Source organism: Arachis ipaensis, chromosome B9, assembly GCF_059453495.1.
Source record: "Arachis ipaensis isolate K30076 ecotype BB chromosome B9, ASM5945349v1, whole genome shotgun sequence".
Taxonomy (NCBI): domain Eukaryota; kingdom Viridiplantae; phylum Streptophyta; class Magnoliopsida; order Fabales; family Fabaceae; genus Arachis; species Arachis ipaensis.
In genome coordinates this window covers 14,828,271-14,849,767 of record NC_142444.1, presented here as the reverse complement: position 1 = coordinate 14,849,767, position 21,497 = coordinate 14,828,271, and the positions used below count along the sequence as shown (strand labels likewise).

Genomic DNA, 21,497 nt, shown 5'->3' with positions numbered 1-21,497 from the left:
AGACCAAGAACCTTCAACAGTCGAATGCAACACTGTCTGTTACTTGCTACTCTTCCATGAAATGAGAGTTGTCTCTAAAAAGAAACAATACCCTGAAACTGATCTTTGTGTGTCTGAACAGGTTGTCCAGTCAACATTAGCAAACTTGGTGAGAGTGTAGTCGTTGTGCAGAGGAAAAAAGAGGCTGGTGCTAGGAGTTTTCTTTAAATATTTCAAGATTCTCAAGGCTACTTTGAGATGGTTAGTGATTGAAGACTCTAAATATTGGCTTAAATTTTCCACTTCAAAGGATATAGTACTTGTGAGATATTACAGTTTTCCAATCAATTTTCTATAATTGGTAGAATTAGCAATCGGGTCTTCTGAGCTCTTAGACAAATGGATTAAATAATCTATTGGTGTTGACACCGGCTTTGCATCAATTAGGCCAAATTTCTCAATCATGTTAGTAGTATTTTTCTTTTGGTATAAGGCTAACCCTTTCGTGCTGTAACTCTATAAGCCACCTCCATACCCAAGAAATATTTAAGTTTGTCCAAATCCTTGATGCTGAATCTATCATCTAATATCTTCTTAACGCGGATGATTTTATTTGCATCATTTTCTGCCAAGACAAAGGAATAATCTGATTTAGACTACACATAACCAGATTTAGATAGGACAAAGACAAGTTTGGTATTTTGTTGTCGACTCGCCTGCTTAAGTCCATAAAAAGACTTGTTGAGCTTGCAATCCTTGAGGCACCTTCATGTAAACCTTTTCAAGCAAGTCACTATACAAAAATGCAATGTTGACATCTAATTGTTCCAAGAACCACCTCTAAGACGCAACAACAAAGAGAAGAACTATCAAGATGGTCATGTAAACCATAGGGCTAAACGTGTCAAAATAGTCAAAGCCGATAGTTTGATTATACCACTTTGCCACTAATTTGGACTTGTGCCTTTCCACAGAACCATCCACATGAAATTTGACCTTGAACACCCATTTCGAGCTAATGCTATTCTTTCTTGGAGGCATCTTGGTAATAGTCCAAGTTTTGTTACAAGAATATTGACCTTAGCATTAATGGCATCCTTCCAACAAGCTTACTAGACAGCATCATCGTATGTTTTTAGTTCTGAGATGGCAACCAATGCTAAAGAGAAGGCTTGAAATTTGTTGAAAGATTATTGTATGTGACATACTTTAAAATCGGGTATCTGCTGATGATGGAGTGAGTTGATATGAAGGAGATAAGACACATTAGTAGTCTTTGAGCTAAGTTGGAGGGTTTTCTTAACCTTTGTGATCTTTGGGTGTTATCTAATGAAGTTTGCTGTGGGAATGCATGTTGTGCATGAGATTTTGATGCATCATCATGGGTATGATAGTGTAGTTCTTGTTTTGGTTGGTGAGAATAATTTTTGCAAACTTGGCAGATTCTTGTCAACCGTGTCATGAATGTGTTGTGGTGTTTGATGAATGATGTATGGATGTAATATGAGTCATGCTCATGAATGCCAAATGGATTGAGATTAAAACAAGGGGCATTCATATTCTTATTTCTTAGGTGCATTTACCTGTGTTAAAGAATCAAATGCATTTTATTGTGATAGGGAAAAACATCATAAAATTGCACATATCTAGAGATTAAAAAAACACCCTTGTGTTAGTGTCATAAAACATATATCCTTTGACATTTGAACACCATAAAAACACACTTCCTAGCCCTTTTGTCAAGCTTTTTGCAATGAGAAACTAATGTAAAAGTACATGCTAAGCACCCAAAAAATTTTAAATGCAACAAATCTGGTTTGGAAGTAAAAAGTAATTCATAAGGGGATTTATTTCTCAAAATTAAGCTTGGAATTATGTTAATAAGATGAATAGCGTGTGTAACGGCATATGTTTAAAAATAGTATGAAATTGATGAGTGAAAAAGTATAGCTCACCCATCTCTAGCAGATGTTAGTATTTTCTTTCAACATCACTATTTTGCTGAGGTATTTCTACTTAAGAAGTTTAATATTCAATTCCTTTTGAGGTGAAAAAATGAGAGAGATTGATGAATTCAAGTCCATTATCAGAATTGAAACATTTTATGGTCTTTCGAAACTGATTTTCTATGTAAGTAACAAAATTCTTTATTGAACTTTGAACTTTAGATTTGGCTTTCATAAAAAATAGCCAAAATAAATATGGTTTTGTCATCAATAACAGTAAAAGATATCTATGTCGAGTATGAGATGTTGTGACCAAAGGCCTCCAAATGTCTAGATGTATAATGTCAAAAGCTTAAAATGATTTGCTAGAACTCTTATCAAAAGGTAATTTCTTTTGTTTTTGCAAAATGACAAAAATCACAAGGTTCCTTTTTATCTGAATATTCAACGAGAGGATAATCCCTCTTTATTACAACTAATCTATCAATAGCTAGGTATATGCTCTAATCTGAGATGCCACAACTTAGCATTGGGTTTTATTCTATTTTGAGAGAGGGGGGTCTAATTCAGAGAAACTTGTAGCTGCTGCTCCATGAATTTGTGATGCAGGCACTGATAGTGATTTAGTGTCACTTGTGCTTTTATTTTTAGATGTGGATGTTGATGCTAATGTAGTGGTGTTTGGTGTATGTATGTGAGCTTACTGTTGGGATTGTCACTGTGTAAAGACCATCCTTCTCATTAGCACACCCAATCATTTTTCAGTTTAAGATTTTAGTAGTTCTTGAAACAGACATCAAATTGAAAGTAAAAGTTGAAATGTATAGTACTTCTGTGAGATATAGACTATTTGAAAAAATCACAGTTCCAACAATCTTGATTAAAGTTTAGCTACCATTAGGGAGCTTGACAAGAATTGGTTTTATGTGATAGTAATGATAAATATTTTCATGAATGATGATATATGGTCAGTTGCTCCACTGTCAAGACCCAAGAATTGGAGCAAAAAGATTGTGTAAGAAGTATGTGAGAAATATGTGAGCTCATTATGAGAGTGTAGTGTGTTATACCTGTTTCTATTTAGGAATTGATGCTGATTTGGTTAGCTAGAGGATGTTGTACAGTGTTGCTGTGTTGAAGAAGTGCAATTAGTGTGCCTTTTTATTCCTGAGATAACAAAATGCGTGAGCTATATTACCATCTTCCTTTTGGTTTGAATGTGACAATTCATTGTTGATCTCTTTAATTTGCCTACCAGCAGCCGAATTCGCACAATTTATGGCTCAATTAAATGATCCAATTTTTGGCAGTAAGAACATATCTTGGGAGCACCTTTACTACTACCATCGCTACCTCTGCCAAAACATCCTCTTTCCCTACTATTACTTCCAGTGTTGAATTGATACACCTTTTTCTTTCCTTCAATTAGATCAGACGAACTCATCAATGAGCGAGCCTCGCCGGTTTCTGGATAATGCAACTGACACTCTTACTGTGTGAGCATTGAGAAGGCTACACTGACATCCGATATTATCTTGAGCAACATTATTTGTGATCTCATAGTGCCATATTCATCATTAAGGCCTCTAAGCAATCTTACAACCTTCTTATTTCTTCTGTAGGTTCTCATAACACTTAGACTACAAAGACATTCTATACCACAAGTACATGGGGAATCGGTTCTAAACCGTCTAACTCTTCCTAAATAGTTCTTAACTTGGTAAAATAAGTAGTAATACTAAGATCACCCTATTTGGCACATTCATTTCCTCTTTCAATTCAGCCACTCATGAAACATCACTATGGTGATACCTGTAGGTAGTGACATTACCTCTAGAGTCTGAAGCAGAGAAAGAAAATAGAAAAAGGGAAGAAAGATTAACAATTGGAGGATTGGGATCTATCACATGACAATGTAAAGGTTGCTAAATTAGAATAGTTGCTAAATTAAAGGTGATTAGTGGCAATGTAACCTAATTAGTTATAACTTGTATATATATATATATATATATATATATATATATATATATATATATATATATATATATATATATATATATATATATATATTGGTACTATTTGTTTTCAAAATAAAACAAGAGGGTTTCACCGTTCAACCTCTGTATGCCCCTGTTTCTTTCTTCTTGGTAACTTTTCATTCTTTTTCATTCATTGTTGATGTGATCTCAAAGCTTCAGTGCTTCATCATGGTGCGGTGAGCGTTTCTCCCCTTCTCTTTTCTTCCTTCACACAACTCCCCAACAGAAATTACTGGAAGTACATCGCCTCCCTTTTCTGCAATTGTGCAAGACGGTGACTCTAATCAACGAATAAGCAAAGGAAAGATTTTGATTTGTTCAATTTTGTAGTAAATCCATGGCAGACTCCGTTCCCAGCGATAGTGCTTCTCCAGGATTCGATGTTCACACTTTATCTCATCTCCTCAATCAACTCATGCACTTGCAGTCGCAATTGAATCGTAAAAGTGTGAGTCCTCTTTCTGATCCCTCAAGTGTATTCTTTCTTCATCCAAGCAAAAACCCTGGGATTTCAATTATTTCTGTGAAATTGGATACCAAGAACTATAATGAATGGTCCAGAGCGATGTTAATTGCGCTAAAATCTAAGAATAAGCTTGGCTTTGTGGATGGCACATTACCGAAACCTAGTGTAGATGATCCTAATTTTTCAGCTTGGGACAAGTGTAATACCTTTGTTGTGACATGGATTCTTCAATCCCTGAGTAATGAAATTTCAAGAAGTGTCATTTGGAATGATATAGCTGTGGATATCTGGAATGATTTGAGGCAACGTTACTATCAAGGTGATATCTTTAAGATTGCAAAATTGGAAGAAAAATTGTTCTCTTTAAAGCAGGGGGATTCAAGCATCACTGCTTACTTTACAAAATTGAAGGCTATTTGGGAAGAAATTGAAAATTTTAAGTCTATTCCTCTTTGTGTAGTAGGTGAATCCACGTATGTTTGTGGGTTGGAAAAGCTTCGAATTCAGAAAAAGGAGACTTATACTGTTCGATTCCTTAGGGGACTAAATGAGCAATACCACAATGTTTGTTCTCAAGTCATGCTCGCCAAACCTCTTCCAGATGTTAATGAAGTTTTTTCTTTGCTCACACAACAAGAGAGACATTTGAATTTGACTGACGAAAATGTACATGATCCACAAATTGTGCTCGCTGCTACAAATTCTGATAGCTTCGTTAATCGTGACGGTAATTCAAGATTCAATTCTCGTGGTAGGGGTGGATCTAGAAGAAGCAACAGAGGGAGGGGTCGAGGTAGTTTTGGTAGAGGCTACCCTAAAATCTGCTCATTTTGCAATAAGGCTAGGCACTTGGTAGATGTTTGCTACCAAAAACATGGGTTCCCCCCCATATGAAGCAGTAGCCTAGAAGCGCTAGCATCAACATAGCTGCAGAAAAGAAATGTGATGACAAGAGCAGTTTAAACTCAACTCAACTGGCAGATCTAACTAGCTCTACAGTGACATTGTCTCTTGAACAAAGGCAACTCCTTATGTCTATCCTCCAACAAGAAGACACTTAGCTTCAAGGCGCCAACCCAGCTCCTCACTAACACCTCAGGTAACTTTTATGCTTTGTCATTGAGCACACATATTTCTTACTTGCTTACAATAAAAAATTTCTTTTCAAAATCTTGGATTGTGGACACAGGAGCCACTGACCATGTTACTCACACCATATCAAATTTTGTAAGTTATAGACACATCAATCCTATTTTAATTAAACTTCCGAATGGCTCGCAAATTACAACATAAATAATTGGCACCATTTTTTCACCAAAAACTTATTTCTCACCAATGTATTGTATATTCCATCATTCAATTTTAATCTCATTTCAGTTTCAAAATTAACTAAAAATTTGCATTGTAAGTGTTCTATAACTGACTCAAGGTGTGAGATTCAGAAATTGAATACCTGGAAGATGATTGGCACATCTGAGGTGGATCAAGGACTTTACATGCTCAAACTGCCTGCAAATCAGAAATTGGTTTCTCCTCCAACTCAAGTCATATCACACATAGTACAAATAGACATAGCACATGGATTAGATAATAAAGATGTTTTGTGCCATTTTAGACTAGGACACATGCCACAAGATATGATGCATAGCATTCAGAAACTGCACCCATTCATTCATTGTAAAACCAACATCATACCATGTGATTCTTGTCATTTTTCAAGACAAAATACAATCCTGATGGTACAGTAGAGTGCTATAAAGCACGATTGGTTGCGCAGGGATTCACTCAGAGGCCTGGCTTCGATTTTCTTGACACGTTCAGCCCCGTAGTAAGGATGACCACTCTACGAATATTACTTGCTGTTGCCACGAGCAGAAACTGGTTCCTTCATCAGCTAGATGTCAATACAACATTCTTACATGGAGACTTATTCGAAGAAGTTTACATGCAAGCACCACCAGGTCTTGATGCTCCAAAAGGAAAAGTCTGCAAGTTGGAACGATCCTTATATGGACTAAAACAAGCAAGTAGAATGTGGAATTTGAAGTTGAGTGGAGTGCTACAAAGAGAAGGTTTTGTTCAGTCAAAACATGATTACTCTCTATTTACTAAAGCCACCGAGAATGGATTTACAGCAATTCTAGTTTATGTAGACGACCTCATTCTCTCTGGAAATGACATGGAAGAAATCAACACTGTGAAAAAGGTGTTGGATGAGAAGTTTAAAATCAAGGATATCGGCAGATTGAAGTACTTTCTAGGACTGGAATTTGCTCACAATTCAAAAGGATTGGCAATTTGCCAACGCAAGTACACATTAGACCTCTTAGAAGAATTTGGTATGCTGGGTGCCAAGCCAGCAAGCACTCCCATGCAATATTCAGCTACCCTCTCCAAGAATTTAGGGACGAAGTTGAGTGATTCACTATGGTATAGGAAACTAGTTGGCAGGTTGCTATATCTCACCAATACTCGACCAGATATTTCGTATGCTGTAGGATGTTTGAGCCAATTTCTCGACTGCCCCACTGATCAACATTTTCAAGCAGGTCTCCATGTGCTTCGGTATCTCAAGGGTGATCCGAGTTCGGGTTTGTTTTTCGCCAAAGACAATAACTTGAAACTCACAAGGTTTGTTGATTCGGACTGGGCAACTTGCCCAGATACTAGAAGATCTGTAACTGGTTATTGTTTTTTCTTGGGTGGAACTCTTGTATGTTGGCGCAGTAGGAAGCAAACTACTGTCTCCTGTTCTTCATCAGAGGCAGAATACAGGGCAATGAGCCAGGCAACTAGAGAAGGACAATGACTAGTGTATCTTCTGAAAGAACTCCAGGCTGAGCATAAGGCACCTTTTAGTCTCTTTTGCGACAATCAATCCGCTCTTCATATAGCTGCAAACCCTGTCTTTCATGAAAGGACAAAGCATTTGGAAGTGGACTGTCATTTGGTCAGAGACAAAGCTCAAGAAGGAGTGGTTGCTGCCTGTCAAGACAACTGAACAAACAGCAAACATTCTTACTAAAGCTTTATCTCCGACTCCCTTCAACACGTGTCGTAGCAAGCTAGGATTATTGAATCTCTATACTCCCAGCTTGAGGGCGGGTATCACGTGACTGTCATGCCTATTGCCTAATTAGAATAGTTGCAAAATTAAAGGTGATTAGTGACAATGTAACCTAATTAGTTATAACTTGTACATATATATATATATATATATATATATTGGTACTATTTGTTTTCAAAATAAAACAAGAGGGTTCCGCCGTTCAACCTCTGTATACCCCTGTTTCTTTCTTCTTGATAATTTTCCATTCTTTTTCATTCATTGTTGATGTGATCTCAAAGCTTCAGTGCTTCATGAGGATCAAAATAAATGTTATGGTGGGGGCAATACTAACCTTTTAAATTAAGAACTACTTAAAAATTTTTAAAATTTCACTGAGCCCCACTAGCTAATGGATACATCTGTGCTTGCCCATCATTATTCATTAATATTAATTAGAGACTTTAGTTAAAGTGATTAATGTTGATACCTTTTAATAATATATATATATATATATATATATATATATTGTATCCGAGTTTAAAATTAGATTTAGTCTAAAGAGTGTAGTGTGTGTAAGTGACTAATTGTATGTTAGAGAAAAATTCTAACATACAATTAAATGATGCTCCCTTCATTTTCCCAATATTAAAACAAAAAATAAAATAAAATAAAATAAAAAATATACCATATCATTTTTCCAATATTAAATGATGCTCCCTTCATTTTCCTTATATAGTCATTGCTCAAATTTAGCTAACCGTGTTATATTATCTAACTTAAGGTTAAGCCTAATTTACACCATAATTAGTTGAGCTGGACCTTCCCCAATTTCTATTATTGATAGCTTTCTCGCGCATCCGATACTCCTTTGGCCATAGCTTCACACAACAACTTCAACAAACTTGAAGCAATTTCCCATCCACCGTAGCCTATATATATAATCAATTCTCAATTCTACTACGTACTACTCCAAAACCCTAGATAGCACATTATTCCCAAGAACATACATACACCATGGCTAGTATCCTTTGGCACTTTGTTTTGCCCATTTTTCTTGCCACCCTTTTCTCTCCAAGCCCTACTTATGGTGCCAAGCAATCCAAAATAATTGGCATGAAAATGAATGTGATTGATCGGTGCTGGAGACGGGATCCCCAATGGAGGAGCCACCGCGCGCAACTCGCGAACTGCTCCATTGGCTATGCTGGCAAGATGATGAACAACATTGGCAGTGACCTCATCCATTATGAAGTTATAGACCCTACTGATGACCCCATAAACCCTAAGCCTGGTACCTTGCGATATGGAGCTTCTGTGATTCAACAAAAAGTTTGGATCACATTTAAAAGAGACATGAAAATTACATTGGCAAAACCCCTTCTCATTAGTAGCTTTACCGCCATTGATGGCCGCGGCGCCAACGTCCACATTGCTCATAACGCATGCTTTATGATCTTTAAGGTAACCAAAATGAGTTAATTCACATATTTATATTAGTTAAATTGATATGCATGCATGAATACTGAATTGCTAACTACTCACATAACAAATTGTTTGTTATTTGTTTGAAGGCGACGAACGTAATAATCCACAACGTTCGGATCCATGATTGTAAAGCACAAGCTCCGGGATTGGTGATGGGTGCAAATGGGAAGGTGATTTCATTAGGTCAAGTTGATGGGGATGCCATTAGATTAGTCACTGCTTCAAAGATTTGGATTGATCATAATACACTTCAAGATTGCGAAGATGGTCTTCTTGATGTTACACGGGGTTCCACTGATGTCACTGTCTCCAATAACTGGTTCCGGAACCAAGATAAGGTTATGCTTCTTGGGCATGATGATGGATATATTAGAGACCAGAACATGAAAGTTACTGTTGTGTACAATCATTTTGGACCAAATTGTAACCAGCGTATGCCAAGGTAAGTACATAATAAATTATTGCAAAATTTAGGCAACTAATAATTTTTTTATTGAAGAATGTAATATGCTCAGTAAATATTATTATTTTAAGTCAATATTTAACAATAATAATTTAGACTCACATTTACAAAAAATTATACACAAAAAATACATAATTTTTGTGTTGATTAAAATTGCTAAAAACTATTAACCATCAAAAATTTCTATTTTTTATTTTGTTTCTTGTTTAAATTAATATTATCCAACTTTTTTTTATACTAAAAACATTGGCTTCTAGTAACATTGTCGCAAAATATATAATATATAATTTAATTTTCATATATTTTGGACGTAAAAGTATTTTACACAATTAACAATTGCATATTACTACAATATAAAAAATTATTTAAATACATAAATTTAATTAAACGATTATCTAAAACAATTTACCTATTAATACATCAAAATTAAACTCATAATATATTTGACAATATTAATAAATTTGTAAAATATAGGATCCGTCATGGATATGCACATGTAGCAAACAATCTATACCAGGGATGGATGCAATATGCTATTGGTGGAAGCATGGGACCTAGCCTCAAAAGCCAATCTAACCTCTTCATAGCCCCCGAATCTGGGAACAAGGAGGTAAATAAATTAAATAATCAGTAATGAAATTAATTAATTAACATGAATTTATTTTGATTATTGTTTTTAGTAATGATATTATGTATACTATATATATATATTATTTTAATTAATTATTATTATTATGTGTTGTGTAGGTGACATGGAGAAAAGGCAACAGCGAAAATGGGAACATGTGGGAATTCCATTCTATAGGGGATGCTTTTGAAAATGGAGCTTCTTTCACGGTAACAAAAGGAGGACGTGTGCCAAAGCCAAATTATAGTGAGGAACAATATTTTAAGGTTCTTGATGCTAAATCTGTCAGATTTTTGACAAGATCCTCTGGCGTACTATGATGCACAAAAAACACTTTATCTTGAATGATTACAACTACAATAATTACAAGGATCGATCAATATAATCTTGACGCCAATACTAGGTTTATTTTCTAGGTTTGGGTTCTCAATTTTCTTTATAAATCGAGAACTAATTTACAACCAAATAAGTACCTTATAATTTGAATGTATTATGGAAGAAATGTACATCATAGAAGAATGCACTCAATATTTATGTATATAAGAGAGGTCTGCGGACACTTGTCCCACTGCTAATATAATGAACTTTGTAATAATACTACTTAATTAGTTAAGTACTAAATTAAAGCTTAATTACTCTTCTAAATATAAATAAGAAATAAAGCACATATATTCTTTATTTGAAATGATGTCCAATTTGTTTTTTTTTTTTTTAATTTTATTCCTTACACGATCTTGCCTACAGTAATTATTTTGAATAATAAAAAATTACTCGATGAATATTGACATGCAAATTTTACAATTGATCAATAAGAGATAATAAAATACTTAGATAATTATTTAAAAATATATATATAAAAAATAATATTTAATTGTGTTGAAAATACAAAGAAGATAACTATTTTTTGTTATTTTAAATTAATATATTTTTTTTATAAGCTAATCAATTTATTAACAGCAATGACGGATATAGAAATTTTCGAATGTAAGAGCAAAATATAGAATATGATAATAAAATATGATTTTTGTAAATCTTAAAACTGCATTTAGAAAATAAATTAAGAGATAAAAATTAAATTAAATCTTTGTGTTTAGTTTAAGATAAATGTTAATTGTTATAGAATTATTTATAATACTCATTAGCTTTTAATCTTAGTTGGTTATTTAATTGTTATATTATCATGGTTATTAGAAATATACTATAACTATAGCTAGAAAATATATAGAAGTAAATTTTTGTAATGGTCTCTGAGATTCAGGTCGTTACCCAATGTAATCTCTGAGATCCCAATTGCACCATTGTAATCCTCCAGATACGGCTCCGGACACCATAATAGTCCCTGAACATATTTTCGGTGATGAGTCATTATCAAGACGCTGACGTGGCCTCATTTTGCTACGCTGGATGGTACCAACGACTAGTTGAGCTGGCACAATTATTTCAATTTATATTCAATGTGGTCCCTCACTCCATATTATTTAACCCTAAAATCCTAAATACTCAGTAAGTTAATTTCTTCTTCTGACGTGGCCTCATTTTGCTACACTGGATGGTGCCAACGACTAGTTGAGCTGACACAATTTCAATTTATACTCAATGTGGTCCCTCCCTCTATATTATTTAACCCTAAATTTCTTCTTCTTCTTCGTGGAGCTGGAAGTGAATATGCATGATGGGTGGTGGGGGTACTGGAGCTGGAAGCTCTATTAGTTCACCATCCAATGGCCATCGGACGAGAACACAAAGCAGGAGCAAAAGATCTGGGGTGCCGGAATGGTGCGGTTGCTGCTGCCGGCCAGTTCTCAGGTGGTCTAGGACAGATTCAAACCCAAATAAACCAAATTTTGGTTGTCCCAATTATAATGTGAGTTATCAGTATTACTTGTGTTGTTATGATTACTCCTACCTCACTGTTCTTCTCTTGTTGTTTTTTCCCTGAAGCTTGAGCATGTTATATGTTTGCTTGATTACAGACAAGTGGGAAGAGATGGTGTGGGTTTTTTGTGTGGGCAGATACTAGGCAAGATGAACCAATTGAGAAACCAGAATCTTATGGAGACAATCATGAAGTGAAGATGAACTTTGATTGGAGGCTTGGGAGGTTAGAAGAAGATGTTCGGAATAAAAAATTGGTTAACCAGTTGTTGGAATTAGCTATGTCTGTATTGGTAGTGTTAATGGCTATCCTGTATTGTAAAGCATGAGTTAAAAGAGTTGGTGGTGTGTACCCTGTATTCATTGAATAAATAATATGTAAAAAAATGATAACATGATTATGGTATTAGAAACTGATGAATGGAGTTTGTTGATGGAATGTAAACTTGGGTAACTTAATTAATAAAAGAAAGCAGCATAAGTGATTGAAAACCAGCAACCACTGTATTAAGATAATGGTTCAAACTTAAAAGATAAGTGTATTAAGATAATAGTTCAACTTAATACAGTCAATCACAAAACACAAAGGGTAGCCAACTAACATGAGCATGTTAAACATAGTTGCATCAAAAGTGAAGGCTTTATAGCAAAACATAAAGGATTGTTTTAATTTTTCCTTGTGTAGTCTTTGTCTAGTGAAAAGTTTTAAACTCAAAACAGAAAGTCTATACATATTAAGCTAAAGTCTTCAATTCTTCTTTCTTGGAGCCTTAAATCCTGGAGTTGGGATGAACTTCATGTAATTGGTAAGTCTTGTTGTAGTTCCTGAACTAGCACCCTGCATGGGATTCACTGGGCCAGAGGTTGCTAGTAGAGAAGATCTTCTCCTTGGTAATAATTTTGAAGGCCTTTTCATTCCATGATCCTAGATGAAAAAAAATTTGCATTACACATAAATGATGATTCACTTGAATCACAAAAAATTTAAGAAATGTAAATATTAAGCAGCCTTTTGAGAATCTTCTACATCAGAAGCAGTTGACTGAGATATATCTATCTCTACAGGTTGTGCATTAGAAATGGTTGGTGTAATCTCAGTAGACTACACAAGAGGATTGTTTTCTCCATCACGTTGGTCACCATCATCTTGAGGCTGCTGAAGTTGCTGCTCAGATGCAGGAGCACCTCCTTTATTTTTCTTCTTCTTATCAGCCTCAGCAACTACAACAGCAGCCGCAGCAGCATCACAAGCTCTCTTCTTCTTACAACATCTCTTTGTATGTCCTTTATTACCACAGAAACTGCAAGTAAAGGGACCCAACTGCCTCTTTAGATGAACATTATCTCCATTGGGATCAGTTTTAGACTTTTTAGATCCTCCACCACCCTTCTCATCAGCATTCATCCTTCTCTTCATCTGTAGTTTTCCAGGTTTCCTCTTTATTTTTGGTACATGTGGCCTGTTACATTCTTCTGCATGCTCCCATAATGATTGTCCAGGAATTGGATTAATATGATGATTATATATTTCCCTGTATGACTCCATCCTTAGCAAGCGATGACAAAAGTCTTCTGGTGGCTTGTTAACCCGAGATAGTGCATCACATGCATGCACACAAGGAATACCTACATATGAACAACAGTCACAGCAACCATTGGTTTTAGTAATATACCATTAATCAGATTATTAATATAGCACAAAAACTTTTATTATAACAATGCAAATAACGTGTAAGCATCCAAAATTGGCAAGTACATAATCTTTTTCCTAAGTCTACCACATGATTAGTTGGGTGTCCATGCAGCTCAAACTTTTCGTATCCGTTGTCCCCTGTCCAAATAGGCTTCCAATTCTTAGATTCTTTTCTAACTTTCTCTAATCAACTCTTTATAACCGATGTGAGCACTCCAGTGTGATTGTTTAGTTTCACCTTGTTCTTGGCTATGGTTCGTATAACGAACATTCGAACCTCCTCCAACAATGTTATAATGGGCTTGGTTCTCACAGCCTTGATCTTTGCATTGAACACCTCGCATGCATTGTTACAAATGCTACCCAACTTCGGCTTATGGCTGAATGCGCTTCTAGTCCATGCATCTCTTTGCCATTTATCTAAATATGCCCATGCATCTTCATTCGGTCTTTTTATCTTGTCCATTCCATCCCTGAACTCTTGATGAGTCGTTGCCCTTGCACATTCCTACAAAATCCCCCTTAGTTGTAAATCCTTCCAACTCTTGTTGAAATTTATCCACAAATGCCAGACGCAAAAACGATGGTGCACATTGGGCATCACCTCTTGCACTACTGATATTAGTCCCTGCCAATTAGGAACATTACATAACAGTTTAGTCATAGTGTATTAGTCCCTGCCAATTATGGTCGATCACCATAACAGTCCCTAACATAAACTCACCTTCCCCATAAAAGTCCTTCACATTTAACATGAGTACACATAATAGTCCCTGACATTTAAGTCGATAGCCCATAGTAAACCCTATATAAAACCTATGAACAATGGTAAAACAACACATATAGTAACTGTCACATGTTAACTTCAATAATAGGCGCACTAACCATGCCAATCAATTACTCCTCAGATAACATTTCAATCAAATAACTTGCAAACTAAATGAAACCTATGTGAACTAATATAGCATACACACTATCAAGTTATAAAATCAACATTTCAGTCAAATAACTTGCAAACTAAATGAAACCTATGTGCACTAATATAGCATACATACTATCAAGTAATAAAATAAGCAAATAAGTTGTATTATTCATTCACAATATAATTGTCATAACAGCAATAACAGTTAACTAATAATAGGATTAACATTTGTCGAATATGCATGGTTACCTTTTGCATATCGGATATAAAGCACCAGCCATTTTCTTTGTAGTGTTCTAAGTCTAGATGCAGTAATTCAAGAAACCACTTCCATCTCTCCCTATTCTCTATCTCCACAATTGCCCATGCAATGACGTAGATATGATGGTTCGCATCCTGTCCAACTGTTGACAAAATTTATCTACCAAATTGAGTCTTAAGGAATGCTCCATCTAATCCAATCGAAGGATGGCAGCCAGCTTTAAACTCATTTTTACAACCACTTAAGCACACATACATTCTCTCAAAATAAATTCTTCGTTTGGTTGAGGTTTGGTATATATTTGCACTGTTGAACCGGGATTGGTTTTCAGCAAAGTCAAGCCATAGTCCCTCACCATCTTATATTGTTCATTTTTATCACCACACACTACGCTTCTAGCATCCATCAAAGCCCTTGAGATTGAATTTTTGTTTAGTGTCAAGTCAAAACGTGTTCTGAAATAGGTCGTAGCTTTGCAGTGTCTGAAGTTAGGATCTTATCTGACCTTCTTCACAAGCTCGTTGCAGACCCAATTCCTATTAGCAGCCTTATTTTTGTCTTCCCTGGGACATGTGTGGTCGTCATTAAAGGTTTTGATCTGCCAACAATTGTTCTCATAGTCCCTTGATGCATAAACCACCCAAGGACACTCCTTAACCTTACAAACTGCCCTGCACCTTATGTTATCGTTCTTCGCAAGGCGTATGCGCCTACCCTCTTGAATTGTATACTCCCTAACAGCTTTTCTAAAGTCCCACTTTGTGCCAAATTTCATACCCACCTCAAGATGCAACTCACCAAATCTTGCACCCTCCCTAAACACTGGACATGCGTCATCAGAATCGTTGTCTTCTTCTAGTTCATCTTCTGAATTTGGAGGAGTCTTCATCTCCTCCGAGTGTCATGAATTGGCACCATCTGAGTCAGCTCCAGGATCTAGACCATATTCTACACCTTCAGTAAAACTACCAATAAAACCAAGATCCACTTCTTCATCACTAACTTCTTGCACAAATGCATCATTCTCGACCAGAATCTTCTCCTTTCCTTTAGCTAGAGGACCAACATTTGTCAATATCTTCTCCTTCTGGTTCTTATTCACCCTACTCCTACTCCCACTGTTGACATTCTTCACCCCAGTATCTGAATCAGAAGAGATGTTTTCATCAAGATTTAGCTTAAAAATGCTATCTTCTGTACTCTCATAAGAGTCAGAAGACACTCCAAATGGAATCTCATTGTTAAAAAATTTGCTTTGGAATCCTCTGGTAGCAGACCTTGTACAAGGTCTCCTAGAAATACTACTTTTGTTGGGCCGTTTAGACTTGTTGGTTTTATTTGTTTTGGTGTTTTGGGTGGTCTTGATAGGCTTGGTGGGCTGGATGCTACTAGTGGGTTTGTTTGGCTTGGCTTCACTGACTTTGTTAGTGGGTTTTTTTGTCTGATTTTGAGTTTTTGAAACTGTTGATGGTGGTTGTGTACCTTTGGTGTTTGAGGGTAATGGTTATGTTAATCTTGGAGAATTCTTTTTCTGTTGTGTATTGCCCTCCAAAACTTTTGGCAGTGATGCTCCATGCTCCAAATATACATCAATAACTCCGTTATTTTTCTTAGCACAATTCACCATCTCTCTTATCTCCTTGTCATTATTCAAGCTTCTTAACCCGTTCTCCAAGCTTTTCTAGGAACATGCCACCAGCATTACTTTATCTCATCATAACCAAGCTTTTTATGGTAGTTTCTCAAGTAGAAGACATCTAACGTATCGACATCTAGATCACCTAAACAAGCCTTATTATCCGGATAATATACCATTGTTCCTTCTTGATTTCTTTGAAATCACCTCCGCTATGAAACATAATATCCAACATATCTTTCATCTGAAAAAAATTCAAAAGCCATTACTTGATAATCACCATAAACACAAATAGATTTTTCTGTCCTATTTACACTAACTATTCAATAAAAAAAGATTAAAAGAATAATACATTAACAAATTTTTCTATCCAATTTACATAACTATTTGTATGATATAGTCACTTTATTTAGTATAGGACAAATAGAATCAAATATTAGAGTTCTGTAAAGATTCATGCATTGGAATCAAGTAATATCTTCCACGAAACAAAACTCATAAAGAATGGATTGAGCATTTTGGTTTCAAGTGGCAAAATTTCAAAGACACAAAGAATAAATTTGATCCCAAAAGAATATTGGCTCCTAGACAGGGAATTTTTAATTGAACAATAAGATATGTATGTTTTAAGTTCCATAACATAACATCTTCTACAAAATTAATAAAAAGTATACTTTTGTGATAATATGTTGCTGTTTATTTCCAATCTTCTAATAAAATTAGAGTGGCTTAAGTAAATAGATCTTCTAAATATTCTCATTATTATACATAAGAAATAAATTAGAGAAATTATAGATTATACAGTACAATTGCAGCAGAAGTATTTATAGTATTGCCTACATTACAAGTCATTCCAGTACTCACTCATATAACAGACATCAACAGATAAGAATTTTATCAAACAAAACACTCATGACCATGAAACAGAGCATGATTTTCAACTTTTTTTCAATAAGTAAACCTTCCACTAGTTAACACTCATTGTTACCCTAAACCCAAATCAATCAAATGTAAACTTGCTAAATCTTTGTTAACAACGAATGCTGTCCGCCCAAAGAAGAAACAATAACACAACACCATAATCAAACAGAGCATCTCATGAAACCCCAATTTAATCAAACCCCAACTTAATCAAACTCCAACATTATTGATCTTGGACTAGATGCTAACGTATTTCCACCAGAGGATGACGATCTTCAAGAAAAAGATAGGGTCGATGGCGATGAAGAAGAGGAAGACGAGTTTGATGATAATCAGAAAACTACATTAGAAAAGGAGGATGGTGAACTAGAGGAAGAAGATGATGAATCTGATTAGGGTTAATGTAAACATAGTTCTGTAATGCAAAGTTTTTTAAAGAAATACATATTATAAAACTATGTTTACATTAATCCTAATACATATTACAGAACTATGTAAACATTGTTCATATGTAGGTATTCCTTATGTGCATGCATGTGCTGCACTATCTTGGGTTAACAAGCCACCAGAAGACTTTTGTCATCGCTTTCTAAGGATAAGTCATACAGGGAAATATATAATCATCATATTACTCCAATTCCTGGACAATCATTATGGGAGCATGCAAAATAATGTAACAGGCCACATGCACCAAAAATAAAGAAGAAACCTAAAAAACTACAGATGAAGAGAAGGATGGATGCTGATGAGAAGGGTGGTGGAGGATTTAAAAAGTCTAAAGCTGATCCCAATGGAGATAATGTTCATCTAAAGAGGCAGTTGGGCCCCTTTACTTACATTTTCTATGGTGATAAAGGACATACAAAGAGAGATTATAAGAAGAAGAGAGCTTGTGATGCTGCTGCGACTGCTGTAGTTGTTGCTGAGGCTGATAAGAAGAAGAAAAATGAAGGAGGTACTCCTGCATCTGAGCAGCAACTTCAGCAGCCTCAAGATGATGGTGACCAACGTGATGGAGAAAACAATCCTCTTGTGCAGTCTATTGAGATTACACCAACCATTTCTAATGCACAACCTGTAGAGATAGATATATCTCACCCAACTGCTTCTGATGTAGAAGATTCTCAAAAGGTAGCTTAATATTTACATTTCTTAAATTTTTTGTGATTCAAGTGAATCATCATTTATGTGTAATGCAAATTTTTTTCATCTAGGATCATGGAATGAAAAGACCTTCAAAATTATCACCAAGGAGAAGATCTTCTCCACTAGCAACCTCTGGCCCAATGAATTCCATGCAGGGTTCTAGTTCAGGAACTACAACAAGACTTACCAATTACATGAAGTTTATCCCAACTGCAGGATTTAAGGCTCCAAGAAAGAAGAATTGAAGACTTTAGCTTAATATGTATAGACTTTCTGTTTTGAGTTTAAAACTTTTCACTAGACAAAGACTACACAAGGAAAAAAAATTCTTTATGTTTTGCTATAAAGCCCTCTCTTTTGATGCAACTATGTTTAACATGCTCATGTTAGTTGGCTACCCTTTGTGTTTTGTGACTAACTGTGTTAAGTTGAATTATTATCTTAATACACTTATCTTTTAAGTTTGAATACAGTGCTTGCTGGTTTTCAATCACTTATGCTGCTTTCTTTAGCATATTACTATTTTCATTAATTGAGTTACCCAAGTTTACATTCCATCAACAAACACCATTCATCAGTTTCTAATACCATAATCATGTTATCATTTTTTTACATATTGTTTATTCAATGAATACAGGGTACACACCACCAACTCTTTTAACTCATGCTTTACAATACAAGATAGCCATTACCACTACCAATATAGACATAGCTAATTCCAACAATTGGTTAACTAATTTTTTATTCCGAACATCTTCTTCTAACCTCCCAAGCCTCCAATCAAAGTTCATCTTCACTTCATGATTGTCTCCATAAGATTCTGGTTTCTCCATTGGTTCATCTTTCTTAGTATCTGCCCAGACAAAAAGTCCACACCATCTCTTCCCACTTGTCTGTAATCAAGCAAACATATAACATGCTCAAGCTTCAAGAAAAAATAACAAGAGAAGAACAGTGAGATAGGAGCAATCATAACAACACAAGTAATACTGATAACTCACATTATAATTGAGACAACCAAAATTTGGTTTATCTGGGTTTGAATCTGTCCTAGACCACCTGAGAACTAGCCGGCAGCAGCAACCGCACCATTCCGGCACCCCAGATCTTTTGATCCTACTTTGCGTTCTCATCCGATGGCCATTAGACGGTGAACTAATAGAGCTTCCAGCACTACAACAAATTCAGGATGAGGCAACTCTTTAAAAACGTTACCTATAATAAGGAAATGTGTTGCCTTTGATCAAAGACAACACTTTCTGACAAAATGAAACACTTTTTGGGGTTTGGCTATACGGCCGTTACCTTTGGTCTAAGGTAACGTTTTTGTGTATCAAAGGGAACCTTTTTTATGGCAACCTTCAAAAAACATTGCCTTTTCTACAAAAAAAGCAACTCCAAATAAGGGTTGCCTTAGAGAACCCAAACACAACACTTTAGATAAGACTTTATGGCAACACATTTTACGAGTTGTATTTGCTAATACCTAAAGCAACACTTATCCATAATTTTTTAAGTTGCCTTTTTATATACCTAAAGCAACACTTGTATATGTTTTTTTTTTAGTTATTTTTTTGTATACCTAAGGCAACACTTGTTCAAATTTTTTAAAATTGCCATTTTTATAGACCTAAAACAACTCTTATCTAAGTTTATTTGCAGTATTTTTTTCTAATACCTAAATTAACACCTTATTGAGTTTTTCTTAAGTTCTCTTTTTTTTTTTATATCTAAAGCAATATATTTTTTATCTTTGTTATATTTATATGACATTTGAAAGATATATAGCACACACTAACAATATTTAAATTCAATTTAATCAATATAAGAAGAATAAGCTAATAATATATATTACAGGTATATAAAAAGGTGTTCCAAGTGCCCATTAGCATAGTGGCTAAGTTACCAAGTCAAATAAATAATAAACAAAATACATGTTTTTCTCATGATGAACTTGAACAAAAAAGAAACTAATTTTTTCATTTGAAACCAAAAAGACTTTGTGCTTCACCATTGTGCAAGAATCGCCTTTTTCTCTTCAAAAAACTTCATCCAACCATAAACAAGTTGCAGTCAAATCTAAATGGACAAAAAAAATATAGTCAAAATATCAGCTTAACAATAACATATATACTCAAGTGTTACAATAATTTAGCACACATATACTTAATCATGATTTGGTATATGAGTCGATGGAGGAGAATGTCGAGGAATCAAATTTGGATCTTGTGCACTATTTGCAGACAATTGCTTAGATCGTAAGGAAGAAAGCGCTTCATCAACATTCATACATATTGAGTATATAAATTCATCAAATGGCACAACAATATTATTATTAAAATTAAGGAAGAATTATATTGCTTATCCAAAATAATTGGGTGAGAAATTCACTTGCCTGAGGATTCATCACTGCCAGTTGTCTCAATTAGCAGATAAAAATTATGCAGTGACGTAGAAATCAAATCAAATCAGCAGGGATAGAATCCAACAAACAGGGGCAGTCACTATGTCCTAATAATTCTCTCAGAAGTAGGACAGCTAAAATGCATTTATTAATAGCAAACTAGCAATCAATATAGACACAAATCTGTAAAGATTACCAAATTCAGAGCCTATAGAAGTAGTACTAGCAGCATTATATTTCATTTTTAAGATAACTGAAACATTCAAAATGAAAGTTCTAGTACGAGCAACTAAAAAAAGGTAGAACTCTTTATACTTAAGTCTAGATGTAAATATAAGATACTTCCAAACCTTGCTACTAAAAAATGTTACTTATTTATGTTTTGTCGACTCTGCAGTAGAACATGGATCATAAATGCTAATCCGCCTTATATTGTATATAAGATATAAGAAGACATGTCCACATAAGAGAATTCGAACCACAAAATTTACAGTCTTACTTAACAAATATTGAAATAATACGGCAATACTAAGATGGGAAGAAATCTTACTTTCCAGCTTCCCAGAATATTCGCTGAAGGTTA

General features: G+C 35.0%; 2 protein-coding genes across 2 annotated transcripts; one reads left to right on the top strand and one right to left on the bottom strand.

Annotated features, from left to right (window-relative positions):
* Positions 1-8,493: 8,493 nt before the first annotated feature.
* Positions 8,494-10,375, top strand: LOC148543834 (putative pectate lyase 4). The gene is made up of 4 exons (XM_088500491.1): positions 8,494-8,940; positions 9,051-9,406; positions 9,902-10,037; positions 10,175-10,375. Exons 1-4 carry the CDS (start codon positions 8,494-8,496, stop codon positions 10,373-10,375), a joined length of 1,140 nt encoding a protein of 379 aa, XP_088356617.1.
* A 2,657-nt stretch (positions 10,376-13,032) lies between these two features.
* On the bottom strand, positions 13,033-15,696 carry LOC107615157 (uncharacterized). The gene is made up of 5 exons (XM_016317262.1): positions 15,313-15,696; positions 14,795-14,941; positions 14,228-14,251; positions 13,816-14,131; positions 13,033-13,556 (listed from the first exon to the last, which is right to left on the bottom strand). Exons 1-5 carry the CDS (start codon positions 15,694-15,696, stop codon positions 13,033-13,035), a joined length of 1,395 nt encoding a protein of 464 aa, XP_016172748.1.
* Positions 15,697-21,497: the final 5,801 nt, after the last annotated feature.

Coding starts and splice junctions, on each gene's coding strand:
- LOC148543834 (XM_088500491.1), top strand. CDS start 8,494: ATGGCTAGTATCCTTTGGCACTTTGTTTTGCCCATTTTTCTTGCCACC. Junction 8,941..9,050: donor CATGCTTTATGATCTTTAAG/GTAACCAAAATG, acceptor ATTTGTTTGAAG/GCGACGAACGTAATAATCCA. Junction 10,038..10,174: donor CCGAATCTGGGAACAAGGAG/GTAAATAAATTA, acceptor TGTGTTGTGTAG/GTGACATGGAGAAAAGGCAA.
- LOC107615157 (XM_016317262.1), bottom strand. CDS start 15,696: ATGAAGACTCCTCCAAATTCAGAAGATGAACTAGAAGAAGACAACGAT. Junction 14,942..15,312: donor GCAACGAGCTTGTGAAGAAG/GTCAGATAAGAT, acceptor ACAGTTGGACAG/GATGCGAACCATCATATCTA. Junction 14,252..14,794: donor TTATATCCGATATGCAAAAG/GTAACCATGCAT, acceptor CCTAATTGGCAG/GGACTAATATCAGTAGTGCA.